Raw genomic sequence first — 16,150 nt, 5'->3', positions numbered from 1 at the left:
TGGGAAGGGACCCTACTGTAGAGCTTAGTTGTCTAGAAACAGCTTGTTAACCACTGTAACCTTGAGTTAATGACAGTAATATAAAGCAATCACATGCAATAAATCACCTAGGGAAGGAAATTAGGTTTTCAAATGGATACACTGCCTCATAAAAATAAATAAATAAAGGTGCAACACTGGGAAGAAAAATGATTCTTTATAAATATACAATATATACATACAATTCTCAAAATGCACTTTTGCCCTCTCAGCAACTGCCAATATCTAATTCTATTATGATGGGAGAGCTATGAATTTCTTCAGCTATAATTTTCCACAGTTCAATTACCTAGGCCTTCTAATTTCCTGCACGGTTTAATGCAGACTCATTAGAATAACAATGAGTTCCTTGAATGATGTTTGCAACATCTCTTACCTTGGCTTAAGACCATTTCAATGAAAGGGGGAAAATGAAAAGTTTTATCAGTAAGAGAAAATCTCTCATCATTGCAAACTCATTCCCCACATGGCTGTGCTGGCCTGGGGATGGAGCCTGGGCAAAAACAGCTCATGGATCTAGTGATGAAAACGAACTCCAGGGTCTCCTGTTGGATATCCACCGGGGGCAGTTAGTACTGAGTCAGTTCTCCCATCCAATCCCCAAACTAGAGTGATGGGACTATTGCAAATGGATGTTTGTGCGTGTCAAAAAGCAGAGGCAGCATGATGGAAAAAGAAAAAGGCCAGATTTGAAAAGAACCCAGAAGGGCATCTCATCTGTGATGGAGTGATTTGGCCTGCTCCCAGCCCAGCCCCAACATGAGTGCACTGCTGCCACTGTCACCTATCTACCAAGGCTTTAATCCATATCCAGCTGCAAAAGATTTATTTGTTGTCCTCCACTTCTGAGATCTTTCAATCTAGGAAAACATAAAAGCATAAAACTACATAAATCAATGCTAAATTAAACACTACAGTTAACTCCCCTGGCTAAGGAAAGAAAGCAGCACCAAGAAACCTACAATGGAACAATGTAAAAAAATACTTTCTCTTTGGTGTTAGAAAGATAATGTGATTCACATGTGCAGACACTGTTAGGGACAGATGATATTCAAAGACAAGCTTAGATTCTTCATGGGATAGGGGTGAGAAAGCCCTGCAGAACAGGTTGACTGCAAGACAAGTGGTCCATACAATTTGCCAAGGAGAATTCAGTGTTGTAATTCAAAGTAGATAACCTGCACATCGATTTTTTTTTTTTTTTTTTGAGACAGAGTTTCGCTTTGTTGCCCAGACTAGAGTGAGTGCTGTGGCGTCAGCTTAGCTCACAGCAACCTCAATCTCCTGGGCTCAAGCAATCCTGCTGCCTCAGCCTCCCAAGTAGCTGGGACTACAGGCATGCGCCACTATGCCCGGCTAATTTTTTCTATATATATTAGTTGGCCAATTAATTTCTTTCTATCTATGGTAGAGACGGGGTCTCGCTCTTGCTCAGGCTGGTTTCGAACTCCTGACGTTGAGCAATTCGCCTGCCTTGGCTTCCCAGAGTGCTAGGATTACAGGCGTGAGCCACCGCCGGCCAGCACGTAGATTTTAAATTATGAGCCAAGAAAATGTTCTATCGTAGAGAAGAGAGCTGAAGTTGTTTTAAGTTCATACAAGAAACGGTCCAGCAATTCTCCATCATTTCCCGTTGTTATCTTTTTTCCCCCCACTGTGCTAATGACTTGCTTTACTGATTTATTCTGATTGGCTGTAACATATTTCACCAGAACCCCAGACTAGGAAAAAAACTGTCTTTCTATACAATAGAATACTATTTGCAAGAATTAGGTAGAATCATTTGGAATGATGTGGAATGACTTTCAAGATATATTAAGGGAAAAAATAAATGTAAAACAGTTGAGAATCGGCTGGGCGCGGTGGCTCACGCCTGTAATCCTAGTTCTTTGGGAGGCCGAGGCGGGCGGATCGTTTGAGTTCAGGAGTTTGAAACCAGCCTGAACAAGAGCGAGACCCCGTCTCTACTATAAATAGAAAGAAATTAATTGGCCAACTAATATATACAGAAAAAATTAGCTAGGCATGGTGGTACATGCCTGTAGTCTCATCTACTCGGGAGACTGAGGCAGAAGGATCGCTTGAGCCCAGGAGTTTGAGGTTGCTGTGAGCTAGGCTGATGCCAGGGCACTCACTCTAGCCTGGGCAACAAAGCAAGACTCTGTCTCAGAAAAAAAAAAAAAAAAAACAGTTGAGAATCACTTTCAGGAGGGAGAAAGGAAACACATTTGTAGTCACATGGGTGCAAGCTATTTTATTGAAATAAACTTGAAAATCTGGTAACTATACCTGCCTTTGGGGAGATCAAGGGACTGGGGATGCAGAGAAACACTTATTTTTCACTGTCTACCCTTTGGTGTCTATTTAACCTACTTTGAAAAAAATCTCAAACATTTTAGTCAATATCTCATTTAGCCAATCAACTGAGACATAAAAAGTACTCTACTCACAGAAAAAGAGAAACAGCTATTTATTAGAAAGGATGGTGGGATTCTGCGGTCCTTTTCCCCTCAAAAAAATTTCATTTTATTATTATACCGTTTTAACAATAAAAATCTATACAAACAAAATGCAACTAAACAAAAAAAATCCAAACACGGATTTCACTGTTCAAAGGAGTGTTGACAATCCTCAGGGTTGCAGTCAGGTGAAGGAAAAGAACCTCTGAACCAGACTGGATGGGAGTGCAGACTGTTAAACGCCTGCCAGACTGTATTTCAGAGGCCTCCACCAAAAGGTAAAATGAAAACTGACCCAGCAATCCTGATCATAGGAATTTGTCCTAATAGGATAAGTACGAAAGGTACCTATACACGGTTATGTTCACTTATAGAATTATTTACAATAGCAAAAAAAGGGAAACAACCAAGTGTCTGATACTAAGGGTTAAATTATGGGATATGTCTATATAATGGAATGCTCCATAACCATTGAAAATGATGATCTTGGCCGGGCGCTGTGGCTCACGCCTGTAATCCTAGCTCTTGGGAGGCCGAGGCGGGCGGATTGCTCGAGGTCAGGAGTTCAAAACCAGCCTGAGCAAGAGCGAGACCCCGTCTCTACTATAAATAGAAAGAAATTAATTGGCCAACTGATATATATATAAAAAAAAAAAAATTAGCCGGGCATGGTGGCGCATGCCTGTAGTCCCAGCTACTCGGGAGGCTGAGGCAGAAGGGTCACTCAAGCCCAGGAGATTGAGGTTGCTGTGAGCTGTGAGCTAGGCTGACGCCACGGCACTCACTCTAGCCTGGACAACAAAGTGAGACTCTGTCTCAAAAAAAAAAAAAAAAAAAAAAAAAAGAAAATGATGATCTTGCCCTATAATTGACATGTTGGAAAAATAACCAAACTGTTAACAGTGTTTTTTTCTGTTGGAGGGATTAAAGTTGATTTTAACTTTTTTCTGTCTTGTCTACTTTCACACATTTATATATTAAAACAGAACTACCTTGTTAAAGATTAGTAGCCCAGTAAATAGTGCTGGGAGAAAAGAAAGATGTTCCTTTTTCCAGGGGAGGATGACACCGGTCTGCTGACTGCTGCCGCCATTTACAAAACCCACATTTTCTGGATGTGATCTGGCCCTGCTATCTCACAGATTGTACAATATAATCTAATTACCTCATTAAGCACATTTGCTGAAAATATCTTGTGATATTATCAGAATATAGTTCTAAGAGATGTACACATTAGAGGAACAATAAAGTGGTATTAAATTAGGCCCCTATGTGGCTTTTCAAAGACATACTTTATTTTCTCTCAATTATCTTCTTATTCCAAAAACATTTAGATTCATTTCCTTAGAGTATTTAAATCGGTGGTTCTCAATGAGGGTGGGAGAGCAGGAGATGGGTGAGAAGTAATTTATTCACTCCCAGGGGACATTTGGCAACATCTGGAGATAATTTTGGTTGTCACATGGGGGGAGGGTACTGCTGGCATCTAGTGGGTAGAGGCCAAGGATGCTGTTAAACATCCTACAACACACAGAATGGCCCCCTACAAAAAAACAGTCAACCAGTCCAAAATTTCAATAGTGCCAAGCCTGAGAAACTCTGATCTAGACAAAAATATAACAGAGAGATGAAAGGTTTGGTCAAGGGAATAGCACAGAACACTACCCCCCTCCACCCCAGTCCTGCCATGTCCAGCATTATGTGAAGTCAACGTTGCAGAAGAGAGTGACTTCAATATACCTTTGCAAATAGCAGGCCATGTTCATGGGTCCTATTTTAAAATATTAACTCATCCAAGTCCTATAGCAAATGCAGAATAAAATATACTAGCAGTTTAAAGATTTGTTTTAAATGTCACTTTGAAATATACCCATGATAATTAAAGACGTACCTGCTGCTTCCAAAGGTCCCACTTGGAAGCACACATTTCAGAAACCAATATGTGGCTCAGCTTGCCCAACCAGGCAACAGCTGCATTAACAAGGTGGTTGCTAAGAAGCTTTCATATTATAACTTTAATGATATAATCTATCTATTGTGCAATTTCTTTTGTCTAAACAATCAGGGTACAGATTTAATTTTAGTTATGGCTATAATATTGGAACCAGAGTACCAAAGCCTATTAACATTTTTCTAAGGAAAACATATTAAAGCCTCCCAAAAGAAGGGTTACCACCCTAGGAAAAACATTTCATTTAAGTGTGTCCATAAATGGCTATCGGCATATACATATTTAAAGGAAATATTAGCAGAGGATCAAGCTTTTTAAGGACTTTTATTTTTAGGTTTGGAGCATATGACATAACCCTGCCTTGGAATATGTATATTACCTGTTATCCCTAAAAAAATAAATAAATAAAAACTTGAAATGAGTAGATACTTATAAGTGTGTTTTGTGGGAAGCTGGTAAAATTAAGTTAATTTTCAAATACTAAGCTTCATCAACATTTAGTATATTTGTTTTTCCTAGTTTAGGTAAGACTTAAAGCTTTTAAGCAATAAAAACTGCTGTTTTATTTTTTAGTTTTTGAGACTCTTGCTCTGTCACCCAGGCTAGAGTGCCGTGGCGTCTGCCTAGCTCACAGCAACCTCAAACTCCTGGGCTCATGCGATCCTCCTGCCTTAGCCTCCCAAGAAGCTGGGACTACAGACTCACACCACCACACCCAGCTAATTTTTCCTATTTTTAGTTGTCTGGCTAATTTCTTTCTATTTTTAGTAGAGACGGGGTCTAGCTCTTGCTCAGGCTGGTCGTGACCTCAAGTAATCCTCCTGCCTTGGCCTCCCAGAGATTACAAGTGTGAGCTACCACACCCAGCCAAAACTGTAGTTTTAAAATGCTGGTGTGATACAAGGGCTGCTTTAATTTAAGCACAGGATAAACATACGCTTTCATATGTTCTGTCTACACAAACCAAAGTGGGTCCCTCCAAAATCATCTGTGAGAGATTTCTAACTTGTCATGAGAGAAAAAGCTACTTTTCTAATTGTACTTCCCCTTCTTCTCCCCCAATATTAGGAAAACTCACTCCAAAGAGATGGGAAGAAATCTGGAGGCCTGTGCTCTGTCAGGGGTATAGACTAGGATGTCAAACACTGACACAGAAGAAAGTACCCAACAAAGCATGGAGCCTGGCTGGTGGCTCACACCTGTAATCCTAGCACTTTGGAAGGTCGAGGCGGGAAGATGGCTTGAGCTAGGGGGTTCAAGATCAATCAGCCTGAGCAAGAGCAAGATCCCATCTCTACTAAAAACAGAAAAAAATCAGGTGAGCGTGGTGGTGCATGCCTGTAGTCCCAACTACTTGGGAGGCTGTGGAAGAGGACTGCTTAAGCCCAGGAGTTTGAGGTTGCTGTGAGCTATGATGACACCACTGCACTCTACCTGGATGGACAGAGACTCTGTCTCAAACCCCGCCCCCTCAACCCAAACAAACAACCAAAAAAGCCAACATGGAGCCTATGATGTTGCGTTAAAGATTTGAACCTATACCAAATGCCCATTTCTGCAGCTCTGAAGCCAGAACTCACGCACTCAGGGACAAGTTCAGACCTAAAGAGAGGAATGCGGATGGCTGGCCCTCCTGTTAGCCAAACAGGCCTAGGGGAACCACAGGAAAGAGCACTGGCTTAGAGACATGTCTCAGTGTTGTCAGTGCATCTTGCTGATATATAGGATCTAGCCCAGTTCTAAGTTTGTCTAACTCAGTTCCCTTATTTCCAGCACTTTGATAGCTTTGCCACTACAAGTGACTTAGATGATATACAGTTTTTTCCTGAGCTGTTTAGTGGACAAGCTGCCAGAGATTCCCCTTGCCCAGGTAAGAAGCCAGGAGGGTTCTGGAGTCTAGTTCCCACCCAGCCTGTGACCCTCAACAGGTCTTCATTTTTGAGAGACAAAGACAACAGTACTAATTACTTGCTCCTTAGCAGGATGTTAGGAAGAAAAACGAAACTGGCACTAAAGCCCTCAGGAGAGATGCCGTAAGTCAATGCTAAGTCACATCCATGGCCCACAGGCCTGGACTTGCAGCCCTTGCTCTACTAGGACCTTCACGACACCAAGCAAAATACTGTGAGATCTCAGTGCTGAGGCAGCTCAGGCTCAGAGTCTGTTCTCAGCAGTACTTACCTTTAAGAGGGGCAAAGCTGCTCGACAGCGGCCAGTCTTACTGTTTTTAAGGAAGTGAGATTCATCCTGAAAAGAAACAGCCATGTGGGTGAACAAGGCCCCATCCTGAGTGGCAGAGACAGAGCCCACCTTCAGGTTGACCCTGGCGTGGCACGTGCAATGTGGGTGCCTCCCTTAGCACTTTCACAGGCCTAGGTAAGGACCCACGGCTCTGGTGGCAGCTTCTCTACTACGATCTCGGCAAGCTGCTTCATCTCTCTGGGGACCATCTGCCACCTGTAAAGTGGGGTTAGTGAATCCCTGCCCTGCCCACTCCAGAGGCTGCTTGGATGAACAAACCACTGAAAGGTAGTTTGCTGTTATGTAGGAGGCACCTTGCACCTGGGTAGCACTGGAGTAAAGTGTGCTGAAGACTCGTGGTGGGCTCCACACTAGCGTGAAGCCTGGGGGTCCAGCCCCTGCACTCAGGGGCTTGCAGTGTGGGAAGGATGTCAGACGTGCTGACAACCTAGCAGACAGTGTTGTTAACATGTCACTGAAGTGGCTGCAAACAAAGTTCTGTAGGAACTGAGAAATGGAAAGATGATGATGTGATGATTCTTATTCTCAAGGGACTATTATATTTAGAACAGAGTCTGATTATTTACAGTCTGCATTCTGTGCATAAGCAAACACAAAACTTCTCATGTTTTCTAAAGCCAAATGAGTAACTAAGACATTGTTAGTATTTTGGGGGAAATACAGTTTGGTACACATTCACATTCCTGGCTATGTGACTCTGAGCAACTAGTTGACCTTTCTACAGTGCCACTTTCCCCTAATGGGTTTAATTTTCCCATTTTACAGTTCCCAGTGTGTTGAGTTGCTGTGGGTCTCAAATGGGCTAACACACACAAAGTCCTTAGAACAGTTCTGCCGCTTAGTAAGCACTCCTGGCATGTGCCACCTTATAACCGAGGGATCAGTGAGATCCCACCTCTGTCCCTGAAGATGATCTGGAAGAAATCTCCTGTTCCCTTTTAACTATGATGAGCAAAAAGGGGCCTCGAGACCACAACAAAGGGGAGTGTGAAATAATCCCCAAGACGTCAAGGCAATAACTAGTCCCAGAAGCCTGGGTATTATATTCGTAACCTGTTGATGTGCCCTGTGACAGTCCAGAAAACGGTGTCGGATGTGGAAGGGAATAGACTCTTTCAACCATTGAAAAATGTGCCAACACTGGAGCAAATCACAAAGAATAGCTTGATACTGAAGCATCTAAGCAGTGTGACACCTCAAAGCCATGACTCTATTCCTTCCTATAACATTTTTTTGAAAACAGGAGGATAGGGCTCTTATTTAACTGAAGAACAAACACTGATAGTAAGTGGCTTGCCAAAAATCATATGGCAGGTTAAGTGATGGGTCAGAAACAGAAAAACATGAATTCTGAAGGCAGATGCAACCTAGTTTTAATCAGTAACTCTCCAACTTGCTAGCTTTCTGCCTATGACAGATTATGTACCTACTCTCATTGTCAGTTTTATCAGCTGTGAAATGGATAATTCACAAGGATAAAGGATAATACCTGCTCAGGGGCCATTTGGAAGATTGGTGATTATATGTAAGTACCTAATACAAGGTAACACTCAAGAAATGAAGGCATTACTCTTCCCACACACTCCAGGGCAATCACTATCATCCTGGGAAACTTTTAATGTTTTCATTTCACATGTATGCTGACATCTTTTCAAAGCCATACTTGAATTTGTGCCAAACCAGACATGACTCCCCCAAAGACTCATTACCTGTATAGCTTTAAAAAACTATAAACACTTAGTCTGTTTATGCTAAGAACACAGTGTGGTTCTTAGTCCAAAACATACTAATAGATCCCCTGAGGTCAGTAACTGTATCTTCTCCTTCCCTTCTCTAAGCTCCTCCAATACTTTTGCAAACTATGTCAACACATTCAGTACTGACAGGGTACCAAGTCTGTCTAGACTTTCCTTAGGCAGTATATGAAGAGTTAAAAGGAAAGCCAGTAATTGCAAGATATGCTGTCAAATCTGGCAGCAGGACTCCAGTAAAGCCTTCTTTAAAAAAGCAACTAGAATAGAAAGTCCTTTTGGGCGGGGATAGAGGGAGGTATCTTCATATTGCCTAAAAGCTTAATTATTTGAACTGCATGTCTCAGCCATCCTGACAAGATGGCACCAGACGCAGGCACACTCCCTTGCTGCCCAGGCTGTAGGAGCCCTAGGTGGTCAGGGTCCATGAGATGGCCCCACCCGTGACCCCACAATGGGGAAGAGATGGGCTAGAAACCCTCAGCACAGACCCTATTAAATCACATTTTTAAAAAAGCTCCCCAGGAGACTCTAATATGTAGCCAGGATTGCAAATGGCTATTTGAGACAAATGAAATGCCAGTTCCCCTTAAAATAAAGAAAGTGATTTCTATTCTCCTAGAACCTGAGTGAGGTTCAATGAGATTATGGATATGCAAGTTCTTGGAATTTCTGAGAAGAAAGTTTCCAGAGAGATAAAATACTTAAGAGACTTTGCCAAGTCACTTACAATGATGACAACTTTAAAAGGGGTTTTTAGCTTTAGCTGTTTTTCCAACTTGCTAAGCAGGTCAAAACTGACAATGTTGACCAAGCCAGCTCTCAACTGGTCCTTCCCGGTCACCACGACATTCACGTCTTCTGGGCTCAGAGACGGCAGCCATCGAAGAAAGGCCTGCAGATGACAGGAGAGAACAAAATCACAATGATGACCTGGCACACAGCTGCAGTCACGACGCCAGCCAATCCGTCAACAGCACTCTCAGCGCGGACCAATTTTCACACACCCTGAAGAACACACGTGGTCTCTCTCCCACCATGTCCTCCTGTATCCGCGGTAGTCCTCGTGGCCATGAACAGCCATCATCTACACCTCCCTCTCACCTCCCACCCGCTTCATGTGCCCCTGACAGGACACTCGCTTCCTTGGTTAGCAGTCACTTCATGGCATCAGTGGGTCTCAGCACTGGGATCTCTAACTAGACAGCAAATTTCTACAGGGAAAGAACAGACTCTCTTTAAGAGGAACGTTATAAAGAACTTAACAAAGCCTGGTACACTGAAGGCAACCATGTTTATTGATGACGATGAAAACATTTATGCCACTATTTCTACAAATCCAAATCCACCCTCTCTCTCTAGCAATCTTACCCTCTCTAGCCAAACGGAGTAGCTGCAGCCAGTTGAAAGCCACCAGGGTGGCTTCACAACAGTGCCCAAGTATCTGGGTGCTGCCCTGTTCTGCCTGGGCTGACACTGTTCTGACACAGGGAACATTGGTGACCATCTATCTGACTCTTGCCTACAATTTCTGAGGGTGCTGTAGGAATCTAACACACACAGAATATGTATTAAATGACTATACTCTACAGGCGGTGGCAGAATTCAGATCTTAACGACAGGAAAAGAATAAGGTATTGTTTTGATGCACATTTTTGAGTTTTTTTTGCCTTCTCTTCGGTTAGAATGGCATGACTGGGCATCAGGCTGTCCAGGAGCAGGAGGAGCTGCCTCTTCTCCACAAGTGGCTCAAAGAAGCCCAGCGGTGAGGAGGCCAAAGGCCGACCTCAGTAGCATAAAGCTAGAAAAAGCTACGGAAATGGATTAGGTCTTCCTTCTGAGTTTGCTCACAAGGACTTTTATTCATTTCATAAAAGCACTCTGATTCCTGGATTTATAGTAGAAAAAGCTCAAGAGTGAGTGATAATACAGTGTGCATGTCAGATTCTTCACCCATCAAGTTACCTGGCAGACAATGAACATGCTACACACCCCACCCTCTACAGAGTGCAAAACCTCAGAGCCAGGATGTCAGGAGAGGCAACTTTAAGGTCCTGTATGGCGGCTCCTCATTAGCATGAAGCACAGCCTTAACCTCTGTGAGATGCAGTTTTCTCATCTATAAATCAGGTTACTATCTAGTGCATCTACTGCACATGGCTGTTATGGGATTAAGGAAAATAAAGGAGGTAAAAATATTTTGAAAATTAAGTATGTTACAGATAAAAGGTATTATTAGCAGGGACACAGAAGTACTGGAAGTGTCTGCTGACAGGAGGAGCTAGGTCTCCAGGCTGGTAACTACTTGGCTTTCTTCCCCAAAGATCTACCCTGATTCTAATTCAGAAAACCATCAGCCTGCCTTCAGGGGGCTATCTCATCTCTCCTCCTGCCCTTACCTGAGACAGATGCTTAAAGATCCCCAGGCCCTGTCTCCAATTATTCCATTACTCTAACGCAGAGGAAAACCTTCCCTGCAAAAATCACAATACAAAGAGAATTAACCTGTTCCCAGGTGAAGCGCACAGAAGAAGGTACGACCACCAGGAGTGGCCACTCCTTCCGGTAGAAGGCTGCTATGCAGATAGCTTGGATGGTCTTCCCCAGGCCCATGTCATCGGCAAGCAGCAGGCGGCCTCCTTTTGCTATGGCAAAACTGAAAGCAGACAAGGTGAGGACAACAGCACAGGCAACAGCATGGCACGTTTCCCAGGGGCTTTTCTCGGCCCTCCGTGCAGCAGGTGGGCACTGCACGGGCCAGCGCAGGCCCGCCCACCGCTAGACTTGCTCCCCAAAGAGGAAGGAGCAGAAGCCAGTTAGGAGGCAAACAAAACAAGAAAAAGAGCAGGTCAAAACAGGGAAAATGTGGAATGGTGGCCAAAAGGTGGGGAAAAGATCTACAAGATCTTTAGGTCATGGAAGACAAGGGAGGACGTCTCCAGTAAGAGGAGTCAGTGTCAACCTCAGTCTAACGCAGGCAAGGCCCAGCGGGTGTGGACAGAGGAGTGGGGGGGAGGGGCAGCCCATGGCCAGGGCTGTGGAGGGGCGTGCCCACTCACTGAGAGTCCGCCTGGAAAGGAAGGAAAGAAAGAAGAGTTGGTGGCGTGAAAACAAGGCTTTCTGAAGATCAGAGAGTGCTCAGTACACATAAAGGCAAAGGGACGGAGCTAGCAGAGACAGACAATGCTGGAGAAGAAGAAGAGGACAAACAGGAGAGAAGGGGAACAAGGGTGTGTGTCTAAGAGGGAGCCCCAACCTCAGCATCGAGTTCTTCACTCCCTAGCAGCCTCAGGATCCTAAAGCCCTTAGAGTACAACAACCCCGGGTAATAGCTGATGAATAAGGGTGTGGAGCACTATGTCGGAGTCCCAGCTCCCCACTCTGAAGCTGCACACCTTCCTGCACATTCCCTCACCTCACTCTGCCTCAGCCCCTCAGCAGTCAGCAGGAACCTGCCTCACAGTGTTGTAGGAAGATGAACAAAGTTAATATATAAAGCACTGAAAACAATGCTTGGCACCATCGTAAGTGCTAAGGAAGTGCTTCTATCCTAACTATTATGCCTCAAAAAGAAAAACAAGACACAAACAGTAAAAATGACTTGCTTGAGTTGCATAAGAAATCAGTGGAAAAAAGCAAAAAGGACCCTGAATGCCAGATGTCTAGTGCCCTGTGCCAAACACTAGTCCTCTTTCTATGAATTCCTGAAAAACTGAACATTTGCTCAGGAACCTGCTAATAAGCCAGTCGCATAGCTCTTCTTTTCTGTCTCGCATAGTGAAAACAAAACATAACATCCTTTAATCAGCAAAAAGTATGGGGAGAAGAACTCAACCACTCTGAGCCTGGTTAAAACAAGGCACAAAGGACATCTCAACAGATGAAGGACTGAAATGGCAAAGCAAGATGACATTTTGTAAAGTGCACTCTCTAGAGAGATGGGAGAAAAAGGGAGACAAGAGTGGCAGGCAGGGCTGGGGCAACGGGGCCACGGTACAGCGTGTTGTGCCCTGACGGCACACAGACCAGAGTCCTGCCTGAGACAGCAGCCAGACTGCTGCCCAATACCACAAACAGGTCTCAGGCAGGCAGGCCGTCTCCATTTGTCAGCTCCACTGATATTAATAACTCAGGTTCCACCCCTTGCAGAGGACTCTGTCTCCAACCACACTGCCTAATAACAGCTCTAACACACATTATCTCTAGACAGACTATCAAGACTTCCTCTTTCCTCTCCTTCAACACCTGCATTTTCAAGAGATGGCAACTTCAAACCTGGCATTTTGCTTCTCCCAAGAAACTCTGGAAAATAAGGACAGGTCAGGACACAGGTTTATCTTTTTTCTTTCTCTAATAACAGCACCCTGAGTTTCTTTTGGAGAGCCACCACCTCCCACTCTCAGCTGAAGTATTTTAGGGGGCAGGCCCTACCCACTGGCTTCAGGGATGGGCTTATCACCCAGTCTAACCAACAAGACTTTAAGCCTTCAGGGCCACAGTGACTGGCTCCAACGTCAACACCAGACTTAAGCCACTGCAGTGTCAAACCCATCAGGGTAAAAGTGCTTCTGTAGTTGCTAAGCTGATGCACTGAAAGCTGGAAGCCCCTGGCAGCCTTAGTTGCCACACTCGAGGAGCACCTGGGTGAGAACAGAGTAAACTAAGAAAAGTTGAGAGAGGGAGAGTCCTCAAGAGATCTTTAGAGATGTTGGATTTTCTACTACATGCACTGAGAAACCTCCTCTTTCATTAAGCTAGTTTAAATAGGGTTTCTGCATCCCTGCAATCAGAGTCAATAGTTACAATGAGGTTTTGAAAACAGCACACCTGGCTGCTTAATGCTTAGATTCTGCTACGTATTTGTGGAAGATGAGAGTTCATAAAAGGGGAAGCACCCGAACCCAGCTTGTGGGGAGTAATGAAATTCATGCAAGAGAAGAGAAGGTGTGAGCAAGATCAAGAACCTACTTGACACCAGCTCTCTGAAAGGGCATCAGATTAAGCACGAGCTTGGGGTCCACTTCAGAAAGGTCTGCCTCTGGGACATCTGCCGTGGGATGAAGAGACGTCTTCTCCAGCTGAGAAGCAAAAGCCAGGGTGACCGTTTTGGGCAGGGGATCCAGCTGAACTTGTGGAAGATCGCGTACCCTTTTAACTGGAAAGAACAGAGGTGAATGAGCTGGAGTGTTCACTCTCAAAACATCTGGGGACAGAGAAGGAGCTTCGAGATATACAGTTCAATAACTGAAATTCTGCTTCACCCCATCTTCTCAAAAAGGTTAACTAGAGAGAAAATCAGGGGCTGACAGTTACATCCCAGGCAAAGTACATGAACCTGGACAACTAATTTCCCTCTCCATTCCTTAATTTCTGCAAATAAGAGGCAAGAATTAATGCCAAGTCAATTTGCTGTACTACACAAACTGGAAAGAACTGCATTTTTGTGACTGATTTTTTTTTTTTACCCTAAAGAAATTTAAAAAGTTATCTCAGTATTCCCATTAAAAAAATAAGGACCTATATTCTCTAAAAAAATCAGTCCAGAAAAAGCAAGTCTTAGAATAAATTTTGTCTTGTTTTCGTTCTCCTTGTTTTGTTCTGATGTTTGAGGAGGCAGAGAACTACAAGTTACCAACTATCAAAAGGCAAGGAAACACTGCTCTTTATGGAGAAGCTGTTAGGTGTTTCCAAGAAGGTTGGTATGATAAAAATTGGTGTTGTTTAAAAACAACAATAAAAGACAAAGTCTATGCAAAGGCCACAAACTGATTAAAAAAAAAAAAAAAAAAGTACATTTTTGGCCCTTTACATAAGAGAATTAATATCTCCCCTCAAGAGAAGTGAGTTTTATAGTACTGATTTCTGTGGTAAAGAAGCTAAAAAACTCTGTATCTGGATGTTCCTTGCTAGCTCCTTACCTATTCTCTAATGCAGAGATCAGCAGTCTAAGGCCTGTGGGCCAGATTGGCCTCCTGCCTGTTTTTCAGTAAAGTTTTACTAGAGAACAGCTATGCCATTCATTTAGGGATTGTGTCCGGCTGTTCTCATATTACGATGGCAGAGCTGAGCCACTGGGATAGAGACTACATGGCCCACAAAGCCTAAAATATTTATTAATACTATTTGGCCCTTTACAAAAACAGTTAACCAACCCCTGCTAAGCTTAGAGTCTAAACTACTACTTTAAGTGACCATTACTCAGACTCTTTCAATTTACATTTAGCAGCCTTTACTTTCCTTCCGAGTATGCTGGTCCTGGATCCCTATATAATATATGGAGAAATCTGTTTTAGTTAGGGCCATTCACCCAAGTGGGAGAAATAAATTATTTGTAATCTACATGGAAATGAAAACAAATCAATTGCACTGACCTTGCTTTTTGAAAGAACTTAGTCTCACCTAATTTTAACATTTAAAAAAGAGAAAAAAAAAAAACTTTACTCAATAGAGAAACAGGAAAGAATTAACAGAACATAACTGTCAGGGGTGAGGGAGATGAGTTAAAAGTAAAAAACTTAAGATGACAGACCTAGAGATCCCTGGCAGTAGAATTATTAAATCACTAATCACAGCCCACTGTCCTGTGGGCTGTAACTTTCAAGATGTTCTTCCCTTTTATCATTTTCCTTTGAAAAACCTAATTAGAAGAGCAACCATTATTTACAGATCTTCAATTGCTCTTTATCCTTTTCTTTTTCAATAGCACCCTGAGGAGTCAGAGTAACCCAAGAGGCTAATTGTCCTCAGGTAGCAAGTAAAAAAAGCAAAAGGAAAAACTGGGTGTATTCATTTCTACCCAATATTATTTGAAATTCTAAGGTTGTTGGTTCTCTTTTCCATATGGTGAGCCTATGTTTTCTTAACATCCTCACAAGGTCTTCCCAAAGTCTTTTGCTACAACCATCAAGTGGTTACCATTGCAAATACTGATGTGCATATGCAGGACTGAGCTATCTACTGCTACCTCCAATCACTTTGTATTTTCAATAGATTTAAATCAATTTCTGCCCTTCACTAAATATAAGCACCAGTTATTTCTGGAAATAGTTTCTATGAACAGAATCACCACAAGAGGAAATTAGGTAAGGCTGACAGCTTTAATATAAAATAGACTGTCCATATTGATGCAGAAATACGTTTTATACCTCCAAATTAAATCTGAGCATGCTGATTTCAGCACACTTCAGGAGACTGAGCACTCTATGTGCTTTCAGAAATCATTTTCATTTTAATCCTAGTGATCTTCAGAACTCAAATACCTGATGAAAGCTAAGAACAAGCTGATGATCTGGCTGGTGTAAAATGCAGTGCTTTGTAAGCATTATGCTCTTTCAGCCATTTAAGAGGAATAAAACCAACATCTACTATGTCTCCTACCAACTATCTCCAAGATCCTCAGCTGCTAGTTCTGCCAACTGGGTGTTTGAGAAAGCCACCATTCCCTGTCAACATCTGTCTCTACTGTCATTTCCCTGCTACTGGGAGATGACAGGCATGCTGTCTGGCTTCATGAGTCATCTAGAAGTCATTTCTGTAAAATAGCTCTTTGGCAGAATGCTACTAGCCACACAGCAGAGATGCTAATGTTTTCAAATAGCAGCTGACAAGACAAGATTGTTGAGAGCCCTTCTGGACTGTGACAGCCAGGAGAAAACAAAAAGCCTTATGCCAATTTCACTGGGACAAAA

At 43.0% G+C, this 16,150-nt stretch overlaps 1 protein-coding gene across 3 annotated transcripts in view; it reads right to left on the bottom strand.

Annotated features, from left to right (window-relative positions):
• SMARCAL1 (SNF2 related chromatin remodeling annealing helicase 1) overlaps window positions 1-16,150 on the bottom strand; it is a 52,986-nt gene that overhangs the window by 25,071 nt on the left and 11,765 nt on the right. For all 3 annotated transcript variants that reach the window (XM_012785181.3, XM_076005924.1, XM_012785183.2), the window contains 4 exons: window positions 13,431-13,617; window positions 10,968-11,118; window positions 9,193-9,357; window positions 6,631-6,696 (listed from right to left, as the gene is read on the bottom strand). In XM_012785181.3, coding sequence (XP_012640635.2) covers window positions 6,631-6,696; window positions 9,193-9,357; window positions 10,968-11,118; window positions 13,431-13,617 — 569 coding nt within the window. The remainder of the gene's footprint in view (window positions 1-6,630; window positions 6,697-9,192; window positions 9,358-10,967; window positions 11,119-13,430; window positions 13,618-16,150) is intronic.

This window comes from Microcebus murinus, chromosome 8 (assembly GCF_040939455.1).
Source record: "Microcebus murinus isolate Inina chromosome 8, M.murinus_Inina_mat1.0, whole genome shotgun sequence".
NCBI classification, from domain to species: domain Eukaryota; kingdom Metazoa; phylum Chordata; class Mammalia; order Primates; family Cheirogaleidae; genus Microcebus; species Microcebus murinus.
The sequence above is the reverse complement of the archived record's forward strand: the minus strand, read 5'-3'. Positions and strand labels throughout refer to the sequence as shown.